The following is a 26,204-nucleotide window of genomic DNA, read 5'->3' as shown; positions in this document are numbered from 1 at the left end:
AGACAGAATATTCTCAAGCAGCTGGAAAGATAAAGAAATGGATGCTGCCAGCCAGTACATATACAAGGAAGTCGTTAGCCAGGCGGTGGTGGCGCACGCCTTTAATCCCAGCACTCGGGAGGCAGAGGCAGGCGGATCTCTCTGAGTTCGAGACCAGCCTGGTCTACAAGAGCTAGTTCCAGGACAGGCTCCAAAACCACAGAGAAACCCTGTCTCGAAAAACCAAAAAAAAAAACAAAACAAAAAACAAAAAACAAAACAAGGAAGTCGTTAAAGTTCTGTGTATCTGAAAACTGTAGCCACTTCTACATTTAAGATCGTGTAAAATGGTATTTTCATTTATAGTTCCTCGGTGAAAATTCAAAACATTTTTCTCTCTATTTGAACCTATAACTAAAAATTATTACAAAGCCCTTCTTTAGATTACAGTAATTTCCCAAGCTATGAATAGCTCCTTCAAAGGCTGTCACCTACTCCAAATCTGTATTTTGGGTAAAATTAAATTTGGATATTTTTAGGGCACTTAAAACACTTAAGAGCAACCAAAGGACTCCTAAGTGCCCCCAAAAGCTAGCACTGGTATGAAGACAGCAAATGTTTCAGCAGACACTCATCACCTTCTGGCAGCTGTCATTCTGTAAGAGATGTGCCTTGTTTGTCAACTTGGTATAAAATCACCCAAGAGAGAAAAGGCAAGTTTTGGTGGAGAAAGGAAGGTATGCTATTAACTTATACATTATTGTAGTCATTGAATTAATATAAGGGACAACACCCCATAAATATTCTTTCATTCTTCTCAGGAGAGTTGCTTCGGTCACCACCAAACACCCATGGTGAGCCCTAGACAACAGAGTCTGAAAAAGACACACCACTCTTCTAAATCACCTGCTTCCCACCTTCTCTGGTCCAACAAACAGCTGCTTCTTGCAGGCTATAACTGTCATATCTAGACAAACCCATAAACCGCCCTGTACCCTTAGGAAAAGTCACCAACAACTGGCCAAATAGTCTTGAACATCAATTCTGAAAAAAAAAATTTTTGGAGGAGGTATCATATATCCCTCAAATGTTTTGATACCCTATAGTAGTAAATATTTTAAGGAACCTCCCAGGAAATGTGTTATTTTATCACTAAAAACCTGAGGGCGAGCCGGGCGGTGGTGGCGCACGCCTTTAATCCCAGCACTCGGGAGGCAGAGACAGGCGGATCTCTGTGAGTTCGAGACCAGCCTGGTCTACAAGAGCTAGTTCCAGGACAGACTCCAAAACCACAGAGAAACCCTGTCTCAAAAAAACCAAAAAAAAAAAAAAAAAAAAAAAAACCTGAGGGCGTATTTATCACTAACTTTTGTAGCTAACTGTGACCCAAAGGGAGATAAGAGCACAGCTATTTTAAGTAAAATAGCTATTTATTCAGCCTCTTTCATGCCAAAATGTTCTGTGCATATTCCACTATAATTAGCACACACTCTGACAGGCAAATTGTACATTGTTATATTCATATTACCCGATTATATAAAAGTGTAAAATGAAAATGACTTATCAATTCCTTTCAACATTCCTAATAACTCAGAGATGAGGCACAAAATCTCAGTAAAACATGACACAGGAAGAGCAGTAATGTAGTTTCATGTAAGTTAACATGTCATAATCTGTTATTAATATACAAAGACAACAAACTTTTAAAACATTCTATTTACTAAGATTCTGGCAACAGCTTTATGTAACAAGATACAGCATACTAGGCCTGCCACTCAACTTGTTTGTGGTAAAAGTCTTAGCTTCAATATGAAGCTGTTAAAAACGAAAACCAAAAGTCCTGCTTTTTACATGCTAAATATCTTGTGTGCCACTAAACATAGTAATGAACTTAAGACAGCAAGAGTAAGGAGTTAAAAGTTAAACACTGCAGCCTAAACAAAATCTATACAAAACATAAAGTAGCTATCACTGGCTACATAATCCCTTCTGACTGGTTAAGACCTGCATAAAACATCCACTTTAGAATTGTTAGCTATCAGTTCAGAAAGTACCAGTGTCTACTAACCACTTCTCCAAAGTCAAAGTGTAGGCAGAATTAAATCAAATGACAACACAATCTAACCCTAAGAAACATTCAGATATTACTGAAGTGGAGGTAAATGCCAGAGCTGTGGGGGCTTCTCATGCTGCAAAGGGCTGAGTATCTCTGGTTCATTCAAAGCAGCATACAATGGATATCACTAACCTCACTCAAGGGCAGGACTGATGGTGCCCAGCTCTGACCTCCCAGGAAGCATGGCTACTGTGTCCACAAAAGTAGTGTGAGATCAAAGGCACGCTGTTCTGGTAGCTAAAGAGATAGCAAACCAACCCCCCCTTAAAAGCTCCTTCCCCAAGTAAATCAAAATATACATGGGGAAAATTAAAATACACTTATCTACAGCATAAGAATTTTGAAATATTAATGTAACCCCTATTTTGAAAATTTCCCTAGAGTCACCTCATTATTTCTGGTCACATCTTAGAGATGGATTCAGACTGTTTCTGTTGACTTATCCTAAGTACATCTAGTAAAAAATATTAGCTTTATTCCAAATATCTTAACTACTAATATGACTGCAAAGTACAGTCCCCCAGAGTCATCGAGCACTGGGAGAGAGAGGAAAAGGTGTTCAGGCAGCAGGCAACAATCATGGCCTTTCATACAGCAGCATTCAAGTGGCTACTGACTAGTCCAGGACAGGTCTAAACACAAGGGAATTCATGCACGTTACTACGTATGTCGTTATCTTCACAGTTAAGAGCTCCTTCACCATTGCACCCTGTAAAGGACCTTGGTCTTCCCGATGCTAGGACGAGTCTGAACTGGAGCTGGCAGCCTTCTTTTTCTTCTTCTTGCTGTGCTTCTTATGCTTCCTTCTCTTTTTGGCTTTATCTTTATCCTGTAAAGACAATCCCATGACAGGCATTACTACTGTGCCCATTTGAAAACATGCCAGTTAAGAACACTATCACTTCTATATTTCAGCTACTTACTATAAATAACCACAGAAGCAACCAAGCTGGTTAGGGCATTCTAGAAAAGCCTCAATGACCACAATATGGAGTCTAGGACTACTTGCTGAGTCTCAAAGACAGGTATATTAGTGGGTTCTAACAGAAGCGTCTATAAAAGACCCAACTAAATCATGCTATCAATCGCTACTTTCATGTTATATATACAGCTTCCAAAGGAAAACGAACTACAGCTCTAATACAGCAAGATGCAGCTTTTTTAGGGAAACTGCAGTTTTTGTGAGGATCCAAGTATTTAATCAAATATTTTTAAATTGGAACATAAACTGTACTGTTCAGACTGCAGCACTACTTTAACTGCTAATACCAACTACTAATACAAAATACTGATATATACATAAAGGTATATTTTATTTAATAAAACATAAACTTACTTTTTTTTGAGACAGGGTCTCCTGTAGCCTAGGCTGGCCTTGAACCTTGAACTCCTGATGCTAGGATTACAGGCACATACCTCCATATCTAGTCAAATGCCTGATTTTTACAGGGAAATCACTGCTCTGGAAAAGCAGTCACATTCTTAGTGGGTAAAGGGTGCTGGAGTTTTACTGAACTTAACTCCTCTGAGTGCTTCTGCTACAGAAGTAAAGGCATCATTTCGAGGCTACTGCTGAGGCTATTCAGGAGGAAAAAGTGGTATGCAAGCAAGGGAGGCAGAGATCCCTCTCCTCTGCTACTGTTAAAGAAGAACCTTGCAGCTTGCCTTCTTGGGGATGCTGAAGACAGAGTGACGACAGCTCTGGCTCCCAGAGCTGTTGTTCGTTCGTTCGTTTGTTTAAAGCATGTACTTAGATATAATTCTACAAAAAGATCCCCAAATCTTAAATTTATTTACTGTGGTACAAGGGTGGAACCCACAGTCTTGCATATATAAGGCAAGTACATTACCACTGAATTAAACCCTTAGGCCCATGGGGAGGCTTTCTTTAGCTACTCACTCGTGTCCCCATATATACACTTCTACCTTCTACTCTGTTCTCTAAGAACTAGACCATGCCTAGTGGAGATGCTGGTTATCAAACACACGCCAGTAGAAAGAATAATAGCACACAATAGACTTAGCCAACTGTTTTTCTAATTAATCAATCAAACTAAACTACAGTGTAAAACAGTCAACCAAATTATTTTTGCATTCATAAAAAAGAGCTTCTTGTCAAAAAACACATAAAATTGATTTTGGAATCATGTAAATCCAAGTGAGCCCAACTTCCAGAGAAGTCCTTATACTAAAGCTCTAGGGAAAGGCTACCCTGACCTACAAATGGGGTATCCTCACTTCTTTCTTTTAGCTCTCCTGAAGAAAGTGCCTTCAAAGGTGCCCATGTGCACACAGAGGACTTCACAGGCAGGGTCTGAACTACACTCTGAAGGAATCAGCTATTTTGTTCTTCTTCCTTTTTTTTTGGGGGGGGGGGCGCTACTTCTCCTTTAAATACATTCCCGTTTTCTTAAATTTTCTTTCTCTTTTCCTATTTCTCAATTTGCATAATGGCAGAACTGGTTTTAAAAAGGAAATGGTAAACCGGGCAGTGGTGGCGCACGCCTTTAATCCCTGCGCTAGGGAGGCAGAGGCAGGCGATCTCTGTGAGTTCAAGGCCAGCTAGTTCCAGGACAGGCTCCAAAGTCATAGAGAAACACTGTCTCGAAAAACAACCCCCCCCAAAGAGCTGGAGAGATGGCTGGTTAAGAGCACTTTTTTATTTTTTATTTTATTTTATTTTATTTTTTTGGCTTCAAGGTTTCTTCGGTAGACCTGGCAGTCCTCAACTCACAGAGATCCGCCTGCATCTGTCTCCTAAGCGCTGGGATTAAAGGTGTATGCCACTACTCTCAGCTTTTAACTTCTTTTTCTGACAGTAAGATACTGAAAGGGGTCAGGAGCTGTTTGCTCCCCTTTCCTAAGCCTACTTGCTTCTCTCCCATCCAGTAACCAAAGGTGATGGACACACACTCTTCCCAGTCTTCAACTGATCCCAGCAGAATTAAGGTGACGTTAAAGAACAATGGGCCTTTAATCCCAGCAGTAGGAAGGCAGAGGCAGGTGGATCTCTGTAAATTCAAGGCCAATCTGGGCTAAAGAGTGAGTTCCAGAATAGGCTCCAAAGCTACAGAGAAATCCTGTCTCAAAAAACCAAAACAAAAAAACAAAAAACCCCACAAACCCCCAAAACCAAACAAACAAACAAAGCAGTGGGCCTGCGGGTATCTGTAAGCATAAGATACTTGCTGTTCTCCCGCGCACTTCACCACTTTTCTTCCTTTTCGCCTGCACCTACAAAGTTGAAATGTTTGTGAATAGAAGACAACCATGTCGTTTTTGCTTAGTGCATATATCTTACATGTTCAGGTCACACGTAGAAAATTTTGATTATAAAAATTATATTTTTATGAATTCTGTTATGTATCAATAAAGTTTCATTAATGAAACATAAATTAAGATTTTAAAAGTTTTTAAAGTCTTCCCTTGCATTGTCTCTCAGCACCAAGAACAAGTAGTGCGACTGTGGGAAGGCATCACGAACTCTAGCATAGCACAGACCAGCACCTGATTCTCAATTCTGTACTGTTAAAAGACAGCAGTCACACATACACTGTACTCTATAGAGAGCAACGGGGTAAATCCTCGTAAATAACAATGATTGTATCATTTGTATTTCCTTTTGACCTTTTAAAGCACAGTGTGCTGAATTCAAACTAAACTGAAAGTTGTTAAAGCCCCCCCCCCCCCGGTGTGTGTATAAAACCTCTCTAACCTAGGTTGGCCTTATCTGCATGTACGCCTTCATACCAGAAGAAGGCATCTGATCTCACTACAGATGGTTGTGAATCACTATGTGGTTACTTGGAATTCAACTCAGGACCTCTGCAAGAGCAGCCAGTGCTCTTAACCTTTGAGCCATCGCTCCAGCCCTCAAAGTCCATGTATATTAAATGTTAAGTACAAATAAGGTATTTTGTTAAACATTCCTTATTATATACTGGATTAATGTGAAATATAACAATACTAGAAGATAAAAACTGCCTAGTTATTCAGCTGAATGGCATACCTGTTAGATACATGACACAAACACATAAAAAATGTCCCTGACAATGTAAGGAAGAATGAGGAATAAAGGAACAAACACACACATTAGATCCTGTTTGCTTGCAATTGGGTGGCAGCTCTCTGAGAGCTTGTTGAAATGTCCATCATTCTGGAAACTGACTGGTGGCCACGTATAAGGGTCCAACCCTAGTCTAAACTGAAGATTTTACCTTCCAATCTCATACTTACTTGAGTGCTTATATATTCAAATACAATTTCGTCAGATTACACATTGTTATGTACTTCCATTTCTTCTAGTAAGGGACAGTAATATGAAAATTAGTGTAACTAGCTTATATTAGCTACAAGTTTCATTTCAAAAAGAATAAAACTTACAACTATAAGATGGGGTAACTGGTATGATGGTTCTGAGGGCCATCACCAGAAACAGGAAGTAAAAAAGGAAATAGGTACAAACAAACAGGAAGATACAGAAGGAGCAGGGAGCTGTGAAACAGAGAAGACAGCTGGGCAAGGTGGACACCAAAGGAGAAAAGCCTAGCGAAGCCAGACTCAGGAAATCAGCTCCTTTGGCAGTGCCCAGAGAACATGTAAGACACAAATGAACAGCATGTCTGATTCTTTCTACTTTAGCCACGTTCATGTAACCAGAATGACAACATTAAAAGTGTGACACTGGAGAGGCACAGGAAAGCGTGATTGGTCATCAAACTGACAGTCATAAAATTCTAAAACTCACTCTGAACTAGTTTTCTTTACCCACCTCCTCACACTCCACCTCTGACGATGATTCAGAAGTCAGTGCTCTATCTTCATACAGCTTTCTTTTCCTGCTGGCTCCTTTATTGTCCTATGAAAACAAATACATGTATCCCAATTTTAAAAACTCTGCCATAAAAACTTTATGCTTCTATTTCCAAACTGAAAATTTGTTATGTGCATGTATATCTGCATGTAGGCACATGTCTGTTTGTATCGGTGAGGGTAACTTCACAGAGTCTTTTTATTTTCTCCTGCAACTTTGTGGGATACAAGGATTCAACTCAGGTTGTCAAGTCTGCATCAAGGGCTTCTTTCTGCTGAGCCCTCACACAAGCCCCATATCTCGTTTCTAAGTTATATTTAAAAATTCTTTTAATTATCCTTCTACAAATCACCCAGTTTTAAATTCAGAGATTTCTAAACATAGTGACATTTGCCAGAACTTAAGTTTTTAATTCCACTAAAGTAATACTTTCATTTAATAAATTCAAGTAACTACATATCCATTTACATCAGTTTTCAATATGTGGGTTGCAACCCTTTTGGGGGTCAAATGACCCTTTTACAGGGTTGCCTAAGATTCTAAGAAGACAGATATTTGTATTACAATTCATAACAGTATAAAAATTATAGTTATGAGGTAGCAACAAAAATAATTTTATGTTGGGAGTCACCACAACACGAGGAATTGTACTAATGGGTTGCAGCATTAGGAAGGTTGAGAACTAGTGATTTAGATATAATGTCTTTATTTCCTTAAATTAGCAGATACAATTTTAAGGTCATAAGAGACCAAGATGGTGAAAGATTTAAGTCCTTTGTATTTTAATCCCTTTGCTTCTATTAAGGATGATGTAAGAAAAGACAACCAGTTGGCAATTACTTGTTATGACTTAAAAGAATACCTTTATAATAGCATTCTATATATATATATATCATGTTATAGCTAGAGTATTTTATATATATATATATATAAAATGTTATATCTAGAGTACTATATTTTTCAAGTTTTATTTCATTTGTATTTATACGTATGTTTGTATGCAAGAGGGTATGTCATGCTTGTGTGCAGGTACTCATGGAGGCTAAAAAGGGTGTCAAATCCCCTGAAGCTGGAGTTATAGATGCTTATAAGGGTGTTGTGAACCAAACTCACAACACAGGAAGAGAAACAAACAAGCTTAACTGCTGAGCCAATGTCCTAACTCCTACATTTACATTTTAAAAACATCTTAGTTCTGGGACAGCAAAGTAGCTCAGAGTATAAAGACACTAGAAACTCACATACAGGTAGAAGGGGTGAACACCCTTCACAAAGCTGTTTTCTGATCTCCATATACACATGGTACAACATACCATTACCCCCCCGCCACATCATAGGAACATATGCATGTGTATACACACCAACTAAAACTTTTTTTATAATGTACTTAGGAATGTAAGTAGAGATTTTTAAGACTAAAAATTATGCAAGCATTAGTATAATCAACTGTTCAGAAATGTAAAACAGATAAACACTTTGGTGAAAAAATGTTTTGATAAATGCATTCACATTCTGGGAATCTAGAAATTACAGTTTTAGATATAATAGAAAATTAAAAATAAGTCACAGGAGAAAAGGTATAGTTAAGAAATGCCTACTGTCTCCAAAGCCACAGAGAAACCCTGTCTCGAAAAACCAAAAAAAAAAAAAAAAAGAAATGCCTACTGTATAGAGCCAGAGAGAAGGCTCAGTGATTACGTGAACTTGTTGCTACTGCAAAAGACCCAGGTTCAACAGATTCAACGCAATGCCCATCAAAATCCCAGCAAAATTCTTCAAAGACCTCGAAAGAATGGTACTCAACTTCATATGGAAAAGCAAAAAATCCAAGATAGCCAAAACAATCCTGTGCAATAAAAGAACTTCTGGAGACATCACAATCCCTGACTTCAAACTCTACTACAGAGCTACAGTACTGTAAACAGCCTAGTATTGGCATAAGAACAGACAGGAAGACCAATGGAACTGAATAGAAGACCCAGATATCAATACACAAATCGTCGAATACCTGATATTTGATAAAGAAGCAAAAAATATCAAATGGAAAAAAGAAAGCATATTTACAAGTGGTGCTGATATAACTGGATATCAACATGTAGAAGAATAAAAATAGGGGGGTGGAGAAATGGCTCAGCGGTTAAGAGCACTGACTGCTCTTCCAGAGGACCAGGGTTCAATTCCCAGCACTCACATGACAGCTCACAACTGTCTGAAAATCCAATTCCAGGGGATCTGACACCTTCACACCAATGCACATAAAGATAAATCATAAAAAAAAAATTAAAAAAAAGAATGAAAATAGACCCATATCTATCACCATGCACAAAACTCAAGTCCAAATAGATCAAAGACCTCAACATAAAGCCAGCCACACTGAACCTTATAGAAGAGAAAGTGGGAAGTATACTTGAGCGCATTGGCACAGGGAACCACTTCCTAAATATAACCCCAGCAGCACAGACACTGAGAGTAACAATTAATAAATGGAACCTCCTGAAACTGAAAAGCTTCTGTAAAGCAAAGGACACGGTCAAGAAGACAAAACAGCAGCCTACAGAATGGGAAAAGATCTTCACTAACCCCACATCATACAAAGGTCTGATCTCCAAAATATACAAAGAACTCAAGAAATTGGACACCAAAAGATCATATAATCCAGTAAAAAAAAATTGGAGTACACACCTAAACAGAGAACTCTCAACAGAGGAATCTAAAATGGCTGAAAGACACTTAAGAAAATGTTCAACATCCTTAGTTATCAGAGAAATGCAGATCAAAACAACTCAGAGATTCCATCTTATACCTGTAAGAATGGCCAAGATCAAAACACTGAGGACAACTTATGTTGGAGAGGTGTGGGGAAAAGGGAACACTCCTGCATTGCTGGTGGGAGTGCAAACTGGTACAACCCTTGGATGAATTCTCACAAAATTAGGAAACAACCTTCCTTAAGACCCAGTAATACCACTTTTGGGTATATATCCAAAGGATGCTCAATCGTGCCACAAGGCCATGTTTTCAACTATGTTCATAGCAGCTTTGTTTGTAATAGTGAGAACCTGGAAACAACCTAAATGCCCTCGACCAAGAATGGACAAGAAAAATGTAGTACATTACACAATGGAGTACTACACAGTAGAAAAAATAACGACATCTTGAATTTTGCAGGAAAATGGATGGAGCTAGAAAACATTATTTGGAGTGAGGTAACTCAGACTCAGAAAGACAAGCATCACAGGTCCTCACTCATAGGTGGTTTTTAAACATAAAGCAAAGAAAGCCAGCTTATAAACCATAATCCCAGCAATGTGGACACTAAGAGAGACTTACATAGATATAATATACATGGGAAGTAGAAAGTAGAAAAAGACAAGATCTCCTGAGTAAATTGGGAGCAGGGAGACCTTGGGGGAGGATTAGGCGGGGAAAGGAGAGGAAGGGAAAAGAGCAGAGAAAAATGTAGAGCTCAATAAATATCAATTAAAAAAATGTGTATATATATATATGACCCAGGTTCAGTTTCCAGCAAATACATGGTGGCTTATAATTGTCTGCAACTCAAGTTCTGGAGTAACTGATGCTCTCTTCTGGCCACCTTGGGTACTAGGCAAGTACCTGGTACATATGCATATATAAGCAAAATACTTCAACATATAAAAATGAATAAATATTTAAAATAAAAAAAGAAATATGCATTGCAGCAGTTTCCTGAAAACTGTAAACAACTGGTGGCTGCAGAGATGCCTCAGATGCTACGAGCACTTGCTGCTTATGCAGAGAACTGAGGTTCAGTTGCCAGAATCTACAACAACCAACTCAGAACCACCTATAACTCCTTTTCCAGAAGAACCTATATCCTTTGCTAGCCTCCATATAAACACCTTCATGCACATGGTGCACATATATAAATAAATTATTAAAAATAAAAACAATCTAGATGTTCCATAGGAGGATGGAGAATAAATGGAATATTGTAAGCAAAAGAAATAAATTTGAAAACATCAAGGCTAAGTGTCAGCAGTAATGCTAGATAAAAAAGCAGATTTCAGAACTTGACACTCTTAAAAACCACACAACACTGGATGCTACTATGAATACATTTATACTTATGTGCTAAATGTGAGAAGCATGCACATTAACTCCAGGACCACTGCCTCTGAAGGAGTGGTGACTTTAAAACAGTAAAGCAACATCAGAAGCAAATGTAAACCACTAAGTAATTCTAGTGACTATCAGGGTGGCTATTCAGTGTGTAAGATTCTCTATGTAATACTTTGAAGTACTTCAAAATCACAATACAGCTGTTTCAGTTTTTTACTTTGTACTACTAAGTTTTAGTTTCATATATACTTTTCTGAAATATAGTTTTGAATATTAGGAGTTAATACCAAATCAAGTAACTACTAAAATAAACATGGTTTTCTCCTTCTATCAGTTAATATACACCAATTAATATTATTAATAAAGACATTATAGTGGGGACCACGTGGCCACAGCCCCAGCTTCCCAGGAAGATCCCAGGAGTCTAAGGTCAACCTGGACAACACAGCGAGCCCCCATCTCATAAATAAATTCATAGCTAAAAAGAACCATCGCACTAATATGAAACCCCTTGTTTATGGTACACATCACTGTTAGTCATTTAAGTGCTGTGTCACAGACTACCTACAGGCAGTATAGAAATAGTTACCTTTTCTTTCTCAGTCACATCCTTTGACTTCTTTCTCTTTTTTGAACCGTCCTGCATAAATACACAAAGAGACACAGTAGAAGTGCAGCACTCCCCCAAAGTGATTTGATTCACGACTAATAAAAGTTTACTTCAATATCAGAATTTATTTTGAAAATAAAAGTTCAATCTATGAACCTGGCAGTGGTTTAATCCCAGCACTAGGGAGGCAGAGGCAGGAGGATCTCTGAGTTCTAGTTCAGCCTGGTCTACAGAGGGGTTCCAGGACGTGCCAAAGCTACACAGAGAAACCCTGTCTCGAAAAACAAAACAAAAAACAAAAAAAGTCCCAACTATCTTATATGTATCTCTACATTGATAGAGGAGGGTCATCTTTCTATCTGTTGCTTTCATTGGTTAATTAATAAAGAAACTGCTTGGCCTCTGATAGGGTAGAATTTAGATAGGCGGAGTAAACAGAACAGAATGCTGGGAGAAAGAAGCTGAGTCAGGAGTCGCCATGATTTTCCCACTCCAGACAGATGCAGGTTAAGATCTTTCCTGGTAAGCCAGCTCGTGGTGCTACACAGAACATTAGAAATGGGTTAGATCAATATGTAAGAGCTAGCCAATAAGAGGCTGGAACTAATGGGCCAGGCAGTGTTCAAAAGAATACAGTTTCCGTGTAATTATTTCGGCGCATAAGCTAGCCGGGTGGGCGCCGGGGACGCAGCCCCGCCGCTCCATCAACACTACATGTAAGACCTTTTTGTTATCTAACTGAATAAAGTTTATGTACCCCTAAAATAGTATCCAATATCCACACGGCTTATTTTAATATGGGGCTTCATGCCATTGTCTTTGCCTGTTATGGCCACATGCATTGAAGTTCTATAATCCACATGGTTTTCTGCCAGCCACCAATGTGATTTGTCTTCTGTCCACATCAAAAATTCTGCTTTTATTCCCTTAGTTGTAACTACTAACAAACAGCTCCCTCATCATTACCTTCCACGAACCCTAGCTGTCATGATGAGAGGACTGCTGCGTTGTGACAGAGAGAGCCAGCAGCCACCAAGGATTTTCTACACTGGGAACTTTGTCAGAGCTCGTCCTTCCCAGGGCGAGTGAAAATCTTTCAGAAACCTCAACAGGAGCTTTAGTTTCCTGAGCCCCTATGTTCCTTGGGTGCTCCTCATCAGAACCATGTAGGGCATCTGTCAAAAATACAAACTATTTCTGATCCCAATCAGACTTTGGAGATAGGACCTAGGAATCAATGCTTCTTTTTTGGTACTGAAGCTTGACCCAGTCTCCCTCAGGAATGTCAAGCAAGCTTTCTACTACATTTCTCCAACAGGAATAAATCAATCTCAATAAATAGGTGCCAATACTTCATTTTGTCTACCACTGATTACAGTCATGGCCATATAACACTTCACACTTTTTTAAAGAATGGTCACGAAAATTTGAAAGTCAGTTGGACTAGACATTTCTAGTCAGTATAGAACCAATCTGGGTCAAACGGAAAGCACAATAGGCTAGCTAGTAAAAGATAATCAGCTCAGCGCTCACCTTCTTTTTGCCCTGAATTACAACTATCTTTTGAAAATGAAAGAACACTGTCATGAAGATTGGGAGACACAGAAACATGTATATGAAAGCACTCAGGGAATAAATAGATGGTAAATACACCAGTCAACTGGCTCAGAACCTCAAAGTACAAACCAAGCAGCTCTGTGTAATCGCAGTGACAGTGCAGCCTCTGCCCAGGACTCAGCGCCTGACTCTCACCTTGCTGTCCGAGTCGGACTCCAGCACTGAGCTCTCAGGGGACTTACGGCCACGACTCTTCTTTTTCTTCTTCTTTTTTGTTTGCTTTTTATCCTACACAAAACATTTAGAAATATTTGCTTTCTGTTTCGGAATATAATTTATCCATTTAACTAATACCATAAATGTAGTAATGACCAGAACTTAATCAAAGGACCAGCTTATAAACATATTTCTGTTAATGAATATTTATGTATTTATTTATTTTTAATCTTTCAAAACAGGGTTCTTCTGTGCAGCCCTGACTGTCCTAGATCTCACTCTGTAGACCAAGCTGGCCTTGAACTCACAGAGATCCTGCCTCTGCCTCCTGAAATTAAAGGTGTGCAGCACCACACTTGGCTCAATGAAGATCATAATGTAACAATGTAACATGCTATTTTTCTATTTGAAGAAGAGTCAAGTGATCTGAATTATGTAATTCTAATCAATGAGTCAAAAGTATTTTAGATTTTTTATAAAACAAATAATTCTATTATTTTAAACAGACAAAGCAAACTTAAAACTTATTACCAATATTTAAACATTTCATCATTTCATTTATTCATATATGGGCACTTTAAGTTATGAATAATTAATTGAAATCAGCATGTCTAGCAGCAATTTTACATCAGGAGTCCCCTTGACATTGAAGTAGATACCCATTATTTCATGAACCACAGCAAATCTTACCTCATCTTCAGAATCTGAAGAACTGCTGGAAGAATCAGAGCTCGATGAAGAAGAAGATGAATACTTGACCAAGCACAAAACAATTAAAGCTTGTGAGATGCGGGAATTGGTTTATTAGGTCACTCAAGTACTTAGTGAAATCAACCTAGTGTCTGAGAAACAGATGCCATATTCATAGGTAAAAGTCATCTCAGTCCTCTAAACTCAACAGTGACAATATGAGCAACGATCAACAACTGTCCTCTTCAGCAGCACAGGAAAAGTACTAGGTTATGAGGGAGGCGACCCCTCACGTCTAAAGAGAACACCACCCATCACAGCCCGAGGACTCATCTACAGTAAAAATCAATCATTCTTACTTTTTTAAATAGCTCTTAATTGTAACATTTAGAAAAATAGAAAACTTTTGCTCACCCTACCAGATTTCTTTTCTTTTTTCTTTCTCTAAATAGAAAAAAACACAAGTCTGAATAAGTAGATGAAATTTTCAAGTGTATTTATTAACACACCATCATGAAATCCATGAGAAAAATGACAATAAACAAAAAGGGTGTTACCTGTCTTTTTTTGGATGAGCTCTCATTTCCACTTAATAATTTTTCTCTGTGTTTTTCTAGTTCCTTTTTCCAATTCTGCAAAAAGGTTATGAGACACCATTAGAAGCTCCTATTCTCTTTCCTAGTTTTGTTTTAGACCACTCAGCTATTTATCTCAGCTTCCTTCTTAAACAAAAAGATTTACTTATTTTCATTTGTGTATACATTTATGTAAAATGTAGTTTCTCTGTGTAGCCCTGGGACTGTCTTGGAACTTGGTTTGTAGACAAGGCTGGCCTCCAACTCAGAAATCTGCCTGTATTTCTTGAACTCAGAGCTCCACCTGCCTCCACCTTCCAAGTATTGGGATTAAAGGTTAGTGCTACCATGCCTGGGTTAAACAACAACAACAACAACAACAAAAAACTAATAAAAAATGTATCATGTATCACCGGGCAGTGGTAGCACATACCTTTAATCCTAGCATTTGGAAGGCAGAGGTAGTTGAGTCTCTGTGAGTTTGAGGCCAGCCTGGTCTAGAGAGAGATCCAGGGTGGTCAGGGCTGCTACACAGAAAAGCCCTGTGTTGAAAACCAAAACAAAACAAAAAAGGGGAAAAAAAAGTATGATTATGATTATCGTGGGCAGGTATGAGGTATGTGTGGGTGCACACATATAATGGTGTATGTGTGTAGACCAGAAGGCAACTTGTGGGTTCTCTTCTTTGATGTTTATGTGGGTTCCGAGAATCAAACTCAGATCATCAGGCTTTCGAGGAAGTGCCTTTACTGAGTTCTCTTATTTTTATAGAAGGTATTAATTTACTCACAAACCTGCCTTCAAATATAACAGTAATATTTATAAAATATAGAATACCCTTAAGGCCTAAAGAGTAACACTCAAATTCTTGGTTTATTAAAGTGAAACAATGAAAAGATTTCATTTTTATGTTAAGGAAAAGACTTGTCTATTTCTTTAAAAGATGCCATTTACAAACCTCATTCATTTTTTCTTCAAACTCAGCCAAAGCTTTGGAACCCTTCTTTTTCTTTTCTAGTTGCTCCTTTACTTCCTCCCTTAAAGACAGAATGGCAAAGACAATTTCAAAAGCACTGCATTTTAGTTTAAGTGGACGGACACACACAAGACAAAATTTTGTCTATAACGTATTTTCATATTTAGAATTTTCATATTCTCAGACTCCTTTTCATATTGATAGTTCAAATTTCTTTGTGTACAACTATGTAAATAATCATGATATCATGATAAATATATCACAATAAATATCACTGGGTGATATTACTCCTCTTCCAAACCCAGATCACTTAAATATTATTTCGACTAAATCTCACAACAACCCAGCAATAATAGGTACCTAAAAGCCTTAATCAAATTCAGAGAAAGACATCTATCTGCCTCAGGCCACAAGCTGTCTGCGTTAAGATGAGTCTATCTTACTCAATGCTACATTCTGCTGGTAAGTACCATGACATAAAATACTCAACATGCACGCCAAAGGCTTGATACAGCCTACCTTCTTGGACCACTGACCTAAGGTGGGCATCTTGGAGCTAGATTTTGGAGGTCTTACCATTCCCTCATTAAGAGCAGCTTATTCCGACTAAACTCAGTATGTGTGACACAGTACAGTTTAGGCCGAGTATCTGCTTTCTCTCTGGGTTTGAGGAATTTGAGAATGTGATGTGATGGCAGAGACTAACCAGCAATAAAAATCCTGAGCATCACCTAATAAGCCTTCTGAGCTGGTTGGTCATATCCCACATGTTGTCATAATTCCTTGCTGGAGGAATTAAGTGTGCCTTGTGTGACTCTGTTAGCAAGACCCTTACAAGCCCATGTCTGACTTTCTACCGTTTCCCTTTTCAACAGTACCTAACATCCTTCGGCCATGAATCTTGTTAGGAGTGGGATTATTTGCCAAGACTCCTATAAGTGCTCTTATGAATTATATAACTTGTGGGCTGTTTTAAAGGCTTCTAACTCATGGGTAAAATGCTTTCTTGAGCATTTCCCTTTTAAATTCCATCCCCTCTTACCACGTTAAAGGCAAAATAACATTTTGGAGAACTTCTCTGGTATGCTGCAGTGGTTAAGAATACTTCAGCAGCCGGGCGATGGTGGCGCACGCCTTTAATCCCAGCACTCGGGAGGCAGAGGCAGGCGGATCTCTGTGAGTTCGAGACTAGCCTGGTCTACAGAGCTAGTTCCAGGACAGGCTCCAAAGCCACAGAGAAACCCTGTCTCGAAAAAAAACCAAAAAAAAAGGAATACTTCAGCATACAGGACGAGGTGGACATTGAGCTGAAAGGATTCTCTATAGCATATAGTAAGCATCAACTACAGCTGCCTGGATCTAATGGTACTCTACAGCTAGTGATTTGTCACTTCAGGACTGTAGTAGTAACAAAAAAGTGAAATATTAAATAATATTGCCTGAAACTGTGACCATGTATTTACAGAAGATGAGAGCTACTCCTCCAGTATTTCTGACTCGCCTGGATCAGCTGATAGAACTTGGAACAATGCGGTACAGTATTCCTGTTACTCCCTGTTAATGCTAAGTGAATCTCAATGAAAGGTACCATCATTCATCCCACTGCTGATTTTAAACAGCATAGACCCTGCAAGGTTAAGTGAGACATTTCAGAGGCTACAGAAAAAGGTGATAGGAGAAAGCTTCCTCGAAGTGTTTTTTTGCTATGCCAGACTCTCAAACATGGACTCCATTTGCCCAGGAATTAAGACAACAATCAACAAACATGACCTCGTTTAAACTAAAAAAAAAAAAAAAAAAAAAAAAAAAATCTGTACAGCAGAGAAAACAATTGAGTGAAAAGAGATAGCTCACAGAGAATCTTTGCCAGCTGAATTTTTGATAAAATATCAATATTCAGATATACAAAGAAATCAAAAAACAAAGAGTCAAGCAAACACAGAACCTAATAAAAAGGGAGCTGTTTCACACAGGGTGATAATGCTACAGGAAGGAGCCACAGATTATATAATAACACTCAACGCCATGCATGGGAAACTTCCCTGAGTTGTTGGCCAGGGGTTAGAGATTCCTGAACGAAACAATATAGGCTACTGCCACCACCTCTGCACAAAACTTAAACGTAAGATCTACTGCTGCAGACTGACCACACACTTTGGACAAAGGACTTGGAGGAATCAAGCTGGAATTGACCAGGAGCCTCCTTTCTGGGGACCAGCTCTGAAAGGACCTGAAGGTGCTATTCAGTTCCCCAAGGGAGAGAACCCAGTGGGAAAGCCCACGAATCACAAAGATGAGCACGGCATATCCCCAGTGGAGCAAGAGTGACACCTTTACTTTGCAGTCATCAGCTAACTGGCCATAAGGCCCACACTGGACAGAATTCATGGCTAAAACTGCAAACAGCCAACTACTGTGGCTAATACAGCCACAGATCCCGGAGAGGAAACAACTATCATCATTTCCCCAATCCAATAAACTTTCTAACCACATTCTAAAGACACATCCAGATAAGGGCAGATCGCACCCCTCAAAGGAGAAGCTTCTTTTTGCGACAGATGGAGACTATTACAAAGACCCACACTGGTCAAAACACAGAAAACAAGTAACCATGGTGACCACCCCAAATTAGTCCATCTACAATTCCACCTCTACATGTAAGGCTCAGGGAAAATTATAGAAGAGGGGCAGAAAGATTTTAAAAACCCAGAACCAAGATGCCCACCGAGGGACAGTGCCTTTTATACTCGGCAGGGGAAGGCATCCATGAAGTCACAACATGGCTGTCTAAATAAGCTGTGCATAATGACAGCAGATGACAGGCCAACCTGGACGAAGAGGCCACAGGAAGGCCGGGGGGCGTGTAGGAGGACAGAGAAAATGAGTATCAATCAGCTTTTCCAACCCATGCATGTATGAGGAACACAATGTGAATCCAGGATGTAGTAGGGTACATGCATGTGTGACAGTATTAAAGGACCCATGAATTTGAGAAGGAGCGGGAATGGAGAATAGAAAAAGTTGGAGGAGGAAGAAAGAATGAAAATGATATAAATATAATACTCATGTATGAAATTCTCAAAAATAAGTAAACAATCTTTTTATCCGGAAGTTGCTCAACAAACACTAAAGGCAGTAAGAATAAACTTTATGAACAGGTAAACTGAGAATACCAGGTAGGCCTTGGTCGATTCAGATAATCCTGGATTGTTGGCCCTGAAGACTGGACTGGACCCCTGGATCGAGCCATCGCTATTGGATTCATGTAGGCCTTGAGGAAAGAAGAATTGATTCCATTAGAATAACCACTAAGAAAAGACACTTACATCTAGCAACATTAGTATAAATGACTATATCGAACTAGGCATGAACAAGTTGACTATCAACTTACTTCAAAACCCAAGTCAATCTTCTACATAGCCGGGATTATTTGTGAGGTAAGGAGTTACTCCATATAACACACAATACTGTTGCTTTAACAGAGACCTGAAAAATAATGATGCCTCTCACCTGCTGAAGTCTTTAGGGTAACTTCTCCTGAAACCCAATAGCCCAGAGAAGGTTACCACATTATGTTACTTGCAAATTAAGAAACCCACTTCCAAAGAAACAAAAACGATCTAATTCTGCCTTACTGCTAAGTTGCCTAGTCCATAGTAATGGCAATTTTATTCTTAAATTAACATAAAAATTAAGTTATAATCAATAACAACAACAACAACAACAACAACAACACAAAGAGGACTTCATAAAATGGTAGCCAGTCACAGTGGCACATACCTGCAATTCTAGCAGTCAGGATCTAGAGGTAGGAAGGTCAGGGGAAGGTCAGGAGTAGCTATGTGACACTTTATCTCAAAACAACACCCCAAATAATTTTCAAAATGTATGGGTGTTTTGCCTGAATGTCTTTCTGTGCAATGTGTACATACAGGATCTGTGGAGGTCAGAAAAGTGCGTTTGATTCTCTGGGAATAAAGTTACAGATGGTTGTGAGTTACCAGGTGGGTGCTGGGACTCAAACCCAGTGTTCTTAATCACTGAGCCATTTCTCCAACCTCCCAAAATTTAATATGTGCAAGAAATAAATGTGCCCCAAATAAAGACAATTTGCAGAATGAGAAACCATATCCTGATAAAAAGACAACAAAACATCTTATTATCTAATTTAAAACTGAGCAAAAAACTTAAAATAGGTATTTCTCCACAGACACATTGTCAATGGCCAATAAACACAAGAAAGAGTGCTCAGTATCAGTAGGAAGGCTATTTATTATCAAAGAACCAGAAAATCACAAGGATTGTTACAAATGGGAAGAAACTGGGGCCTTTTGTGCACTGTCGGTGGGAGAATAAGACTGAATAGCTGTTAAAGAAAATAATTTAGTTGCTCCTCAAAAAGTTACATACAGAATCAGCACACAAACCTCCAATTTGAGGAACTACAGATCCCCACACAAATGCAAAGCAGACTCTAGTAGACCACCAATGTTCTCTGCAGCAGTCAAGACTCACAACAGTCAAAGGCAGAACACAACAAATAGCATCCAAGGGCGACTAGAAAAAGACAGCACACACCCCACTCAATTTTCACAAAATCGAATTCTAACACTGTATCTGGAAGGGTCTTGAAAACAGCTATGTTAAGACAAACACCAGACAGCATCACAGTTCCACTTCTGGGAGGTGTCTTTCAGAAGCAAATCCATGAGGACAGGGCAGAACTGGGCTTACCAGATGAGAGAAACTTGGGGTTATGGGAGTTCTGAGAGAGGCTGCAGAGCACTGCAAATGCAGCTAATGGCAATGAACTACACTTTAAAATGCCTAAGGTTGCTGGGCATAATGGGCCATTTCTTTAACCTCAGGAAAAGGAGGCAGGAGAATCTATGTGAGTTCAAGGCCAGCTGGTCTACAATAATAAGTTCCAGGACAGCCACAGCAACACAACGAGACCTTGTCTCAAAAGGGGGAAAAATAGTAAAATTTATGATGCATGAAATACATGGAACAACACATCAGCCTCCACCGTTTTGCTTCCACACCAACTGAAATGCTAGAGAGAAACAGTTGAATGAAATACTTGTCGAGTGTGTGTTTACACAAAAACAAGACATGCTGAGGATGGGGAGATGACAGGCAGGTACCACGTCTGATTTTACAAGGTACTGGGGTCACACGCAAGGCTTTGCGCACACTAGGCAAGTCAGCATCAACTCATGTGGGAGCTATATCCACGTCCACACAAACACACACATGGTGTGGGGGGGCCTTCTGTATATGTGTTGCTTTTATTGTTAATGAGTAAAGAAGCTGGCTTGGCCTGTGATTAGGTAGAACAGAGCTAGGTGGGGAAAACTAAACTGAATGCTGGGAAAAAGTAGGTGGAGTCAGGAGACACCAAGGAGCCTCATGGTAAAACATAAAATAATGGAAATTAATTCTAGATGTAAGAGCTAGCTAGCAATACGCTTGAGCTATTAGCCAAACAGTGTTGCAAATAATATAGTTTCTGACTGATTATTTCAGGGCTGAGCAGCCGGGAACAAACTAACAGCCTTCCGTCAACACACGCACACACGCACACACGCACACACACACACACGCACACACACACACACAAATCAATAAAAAAAACACGCTCTGTACTTTACAGTTACTACAGTAGTATAAACGAACATTTCGGAGACCATTTTTCCCCTCAAAAACACTGAGATAAAATAAAGCAAAAGTTTGTTTAGTGATAGTTTTTGGTAGAGATGCTGATTTACTAAAACTTGCTATAGATATAACGTCTGTTTTCTTTCGAGACACATCTCCCTAAGTAGCTGCGTCTGTCCATAATTCTCACGCCCGTGTCTCAGCCTGGGATTATAATCATGCACCACCACACCTGGCCCAGCCTCAACCTCCGGATCCTCACACTCAGCTTTCCCAAGTGTAAATCAAGTCGATAAATGTTTAAATGATAGAAACTTAGGTTGAAGATAATCACTCTCAGGTTGATGTTAAGGCCTTTCTCTTACTCTTAACACTGTGAAAGAAACAAAAAAAATCACTGTAGTTGCTGCACTTAACAAGACCTATAAAAATGACCAACATTTCGACCTTTGTAACAAATGTGACAGACTTCCAGATTTCTCTGGCAGAGTAAACAATACAAAACCACAATGCAGGGCTGGAGAGATGGCTCAGTGGTTAAGAGCATTGCCTGCTCTTCCAAAGGTCCTGGTTCAATTCCCAGCAACCACATGGTGGCTCACAACCATCTGTAAAGAGGTCTGGCGCCCTCTTCTGGCCTTCAGGCATACAGACAGAATATTGTATACATAATAAATAAATATTTTTTAAAAAAAAACACAATGCACAGCACATGCTGAAAATTACCTCCACCAAGACAACACTGCCTAATTAATTACTTGGAATAATTCACAAATCTGACATAAATTTCTTACAAGCAGGAGTGTTACAAGCTCTCAATGTCAGGAATATTTAGAGAATCAAGGCAAGTTACAGGTATCAAATGCAATGCAAAATTTTAACAATTTAAAAAAGTTTAACAATTGTAAAGCAGTATGATTCATATACATCCTGGCATAATTATTTTTTAGCTTAGGTATATATACTTGCTTGTTTGTGTATCATACGTGTACAGGCATCTTTGAAGGCCAAAAACGGGTATCAAATCCTTGAAACTGGAGTTATTAAGTGTGAGATACGGGTACTAGGAACCAAACCCAAGTTCTTTCCAAGAGCACTAAATACTTTTTTTTTTATATGGTTCAACTTTCATTTTTCTTTTTTTAAAACTGTTTTTATTGAGTTATATATTTTCTCCACTCCCCTTCCTTCCTCCTGCCCCCTTCTATTGTCCCCCATGATCCCTACACTCATAATTTACTCCGAAGATCTGATTTTTCTACTTCCCACGTAGATTAACTTATGTCTCTCTTAGGGTCCTCTTTGTTGTCTAGGTTTTCTGGGGTTGAGAGCACTAAATACTTTAACTGAAATCATTTTAGTAGTCCCTAATGGTAAAACATTTAAAGTTTAAAAAAGTCTTAAAGTTGTAAAAAATATTTCTAAAGAGTGCAACTATATAAAAGGACCATCCCAACTAAATTACAGCAGCAAAACCTGAAAACACTTGGGCCATCATCAACTCAGGATTCATGAAATATGCTGAAAGTATGCCCCTTAAGTGAAATATTATGTAGTAACAAAAAAAAAAAGAAAGAAAAAGAAAAGTATCTATAGTTTATGATTTGGAAAGATGTCCAAGGTGATAAAGTGAAAAGCAAAAGCAATTGCCAAAAAATAAAAAGGCATTTTAATCAATACCAACAACCAAAAAATGAATGCATGTGCACCAAAATGAGAAGACATTCCCCTCAACTATTTTATCATTGTAAACATTTATTTACCTTACTGTTTGATTGTATGTGTCTGTGTGCCTATAGAGGCCAGAAGAGGATGTTGGATCTCTGAGAGCTAGAGTTAGGGACGGCTGTGAACCACCTAATATAGGTCTCTTCAAGAGTAGTATGTACTTTCAACTGCTGAGCCATCTCTGCAGCCCATTCCCTTCACCATTTTATATGCTTAACGGCTCAGTGGGTAAGAATACTGACTGTTCTTCCAGAAGACCTGTGATTCAATTCCCAGAACCCACAAGGCAGCTAACAACTGCCTGCAACTTCAAGATCTGACATCCCCATACACACCTACATATAGGTAAAACCCACTAATGCATATAAAATAAAAATAAATTATTTTTAAAAAGATTAATTCAAGCCGGGTGGTGGTGGCGCACGCCTTTAATTCCAGCACTTGGGAGGCAGAGGCAGGCGGATCTCTGGGAGTTCGAGGTCAGCCTGGTCTACAAGAGCTAGTTCCGGGACAGGCACCAAAGCTACAGAGAAACCCTGTCTCGAAAAACCAAAAAAAAAAAAAAAAAAAAATCATTATCTTGATAAAAAGGAATACTAAGGGCAGGAGAAAGAGCATTTGCTGCCCTGGCAGAGGACCTGGGTTCAGTTCCCAAACCTCATGGCAGCTGTCATCTGTGTCTAACGTGCATTCCAGGAAATTCTACACCCTTTTTTGGTCTCTGGTGCTCAGTACCCATGGAAGTCAGAAAGAGGGCTATGGATGGCCTGATGTGGCTGCTGGGAATGGAACTCCAGTATTCTGCAGGTGCCGCATGAAGCCTGGTGGCTCATACTTTAATCCCACTATTCCAGAAGCAGAGATGGGTACAGGTCAGCCCTGTCTACAAAGTTACAAGTCAGAAAGACACTGTGTCATAACAAACGAGAGAGAGAGAGAGAGAGAGAGAGAGAGAGAGAGAGAGAGAGAGAGAGAGAGAGCGCACGCGCATGAGGGCGCCCTCAAGGCTTTACCCCCTCCAGTACCCTAAAGGTTTGTTTTTTTAAGTCTGAAACTGTATAATCTTTAACACAGTGACAATATCATCGGTGAAAGAAAAAGAACTGGATTGCCTCTGAGACCAACTCTAAACAACAACAGCACAGCTAATATTTTCAGAGATAAGTATTCAAAATCAAGTCCTGGCAAAACTATGGAGCCAATAGAGAAACCAGTGATTGTCATGAACTTAAGTGACAGGAAAGGTCACAGCAGAGACTTTCAAAGCAGTGACAATGCATCCCAGTGATGGATGCATATCACTATTAATTTGTCCAAAGACATAAAATGCACAACATGGTGTGATTCCTTAAATATAAACCACAAGTTCACCTGAACAAATAAATGTACCTTTAAGGTGGGAGATGTTGATAATGGAGAATTGTACATGTGTGGGAAATGGATACGATATCGTGGATTTAAAGGCGCTGTTAAAAAGTGAGCCTTTATAGAAAAAAAAAAATCCAGACTCATGAGGTGCTGAAGCAAGTATCAAATGATATGAATTCTGGTTGCGGTTTAAGCAGCCTCAACCTGTCCTCAACGAATCAGACTCCATCAGATCTATACCTCGCACCTCTTGAATTAATGTTTTCGGGCTTATAATCTTTGAAATACAAACAAAATGCTGCCAGAAAAGTCTGTGCTATGGCAGCACAACATTACAGAAATGTCAAACGAACCAGTAAACAAAGCTGATTTCATGTTTCACAAATGCCCTAGGAATGTATAAATGAAAAGTTTCCAGTAAAATGGAACATTTTGGATTTCTGTAAGAAACAAATGTTTGTAATAATAATCTTTAAAACCACGACTGCATCACCAATGAAAACAAAACTGAAACATCTCCAGAAAACAAGTGAGATGATTTCTAAGCCTAAGAGCCCAAGCAATCCAGGACCTCGAACTCGGGGTTGGCGGTGCGGGGTCCGGCATGCGCATGGCCACTTCAACTCTATTCTCTGGTCCAGACAAGGCGTGGCTTCTTCTTGAAGCCAAGAGGAAAGAACATTCCTACATTCCTGAACCGTAGAAGCAGGGTTCTCGACTTAAGAGGTTCCATTACGGAACTACAAGGAACCAAAACAGAAACCGACGTGTTGAAGACGGGGAGCACTATCAAGTCACAGGCAGCTCAGTAGGTACCCACGCGCCTTTGTGCTCAAGCTGTGACTTCAGGGAAGTCACGAACTTCCGTGGGCACAGCAGTCTGGAACACCCCGAAGCCCTCATCCCCGCATCCCCTGCCCCCGCGCCCGGGCTGCGTGGCGCCTGGGCCTCGGCCTCTCCGCACCGGCCGCCCTCACCGCCGCGGGGCGAGCGGCCCCGGGGCTCGCAGAGCCCGCCGACCCAGGCGCCGAAGCGAGCACGGCGCACGCGCACCGCAAGGCGCGGGGTCTCGGGGTCCGCAGGTGCGCCGCGGCCGCCGGCCCGTCCGCGATGGGCCACGGCTTCCGCTCGCTCCGGCCCCGCGGCGTCCCTCGGTTTCCCCCACCGGGTACTCACCACGCGGTTGTCCCGCTTCCCCATGGCGGCCGGCTGAAGGGGCGGGAAGCCGCGGACAGAGTAGGCCCGAGAAGAAGCCGAAGCGGCCCGCCGCAAGTCCTCCCACCGCCTCTACGCCGCGCCCAGAGAGCGGCGCCCCGCCACTCCCGGGCCGGCGCGCGCCACAGCGCCCCCTGGCGGTGCGGAGGACAGACCGGCGCCAGCACCCGCCTGCGGTTCCCAGGAGCCTGTGCCAAGGCACCTCGCTCCATTGGCCTTGGCTTTCTTCCATTCTTTGTGCGCTGAAATACTCATTCTAGAGGAAACTAAGATTACTACAACTCTTACTGTGCATGCGCTGGTACAACTGTTGGAAATAAAGCGAGGACAGCTCTTTTTGTTTGTTTGTGAATTACATACTGCCCCCCCAATGCTTTTCATCTTTCAGCTGAGAAAAATAGAGGGTAGGGAAGCCAAGTCATTTACTTCATGTCCCACAGTGGCAAAGCTGAGTTGCTGAGCACTTGAACACAAGTGTGTCAAAGATGGAAATTGATGCTTTCCGTACAACCTTACACTGTCATTGGTGGGGACAAGGGAGGGTGGGAAAACTGCATTTCAGGTAGACTGTGAGAGCTGAGAGGGAAGCAAGAACTAGT

General features: G+C 40.1%; 1 protein-coding gene across 3 annotated transcripts; it reads right to left on the bottom strand.

The window, feature by feature from the left end:
* Positions 1-1,396: 1,396 nt before the first annotated feature.
* Positions 1,397-25,692, bottom strand: Fam133b (family with sequence similarity 133 member B). 3 transcript variants are annotated; one of them, XM_057783021.1, is made up of 11 exons: positions 25,567-25,692; positions 18,807-18,904; positions 15,616-15,694; positions 14,640-14,714; positions 14,497-14,526; positions 14,083-14,145; positions 13,372-13,464; positions 11,599-11,649; positions 6,867-6,953; positions 5,281-5,329; positions 1,397-2,924 (listed from the first exon to the last, which is right to left on the bottom strand). In XM_057783021.1, exons 1-11 carry the CDS (start codon positions 25,588-25,590, stop codon positions 2,920-2,922), a joined length of 654 nt encoding a protein of 217 aa, XP_057639004.1. In that variant the 5' UTR covers positions 25,591-25,692; the 3' UTR covers positions 1,397-2,919. The 3 variants fall into 3 exon arrangements, with proteins under 3 accessions (XP_057639004.1, XP_057639001.1, XP_057639002.1); XM_057783018.1 differs by having other exon boundaries at positions 5,285-5,329; XM_057783019.1 differs by lacking the exon at positions 5,281-5,329.
* Positions 25,693-26,204: the final 512 nt, after the last annotated feature.

The sequence above is a fragment of the Chionomys nivalis genome, chromosome 1 (assembly GCF_950005125.1).
Source record: "Chionomys nivalis chromosome 1, mChiNiv1.1, whole genome shotgun sequence".
Taxonomy (NCBI): domain Eukaryota; kingdom Metazoa; phylum Chordata; class Mammalia; order Rodentia; family Cricetidae; genus Chionomys; species Chionomys nivalis.
Note: the sequence above shows the minus strand (reverse complement) of the source record. Positions and strands in the feature narration are given on the sequence as shown.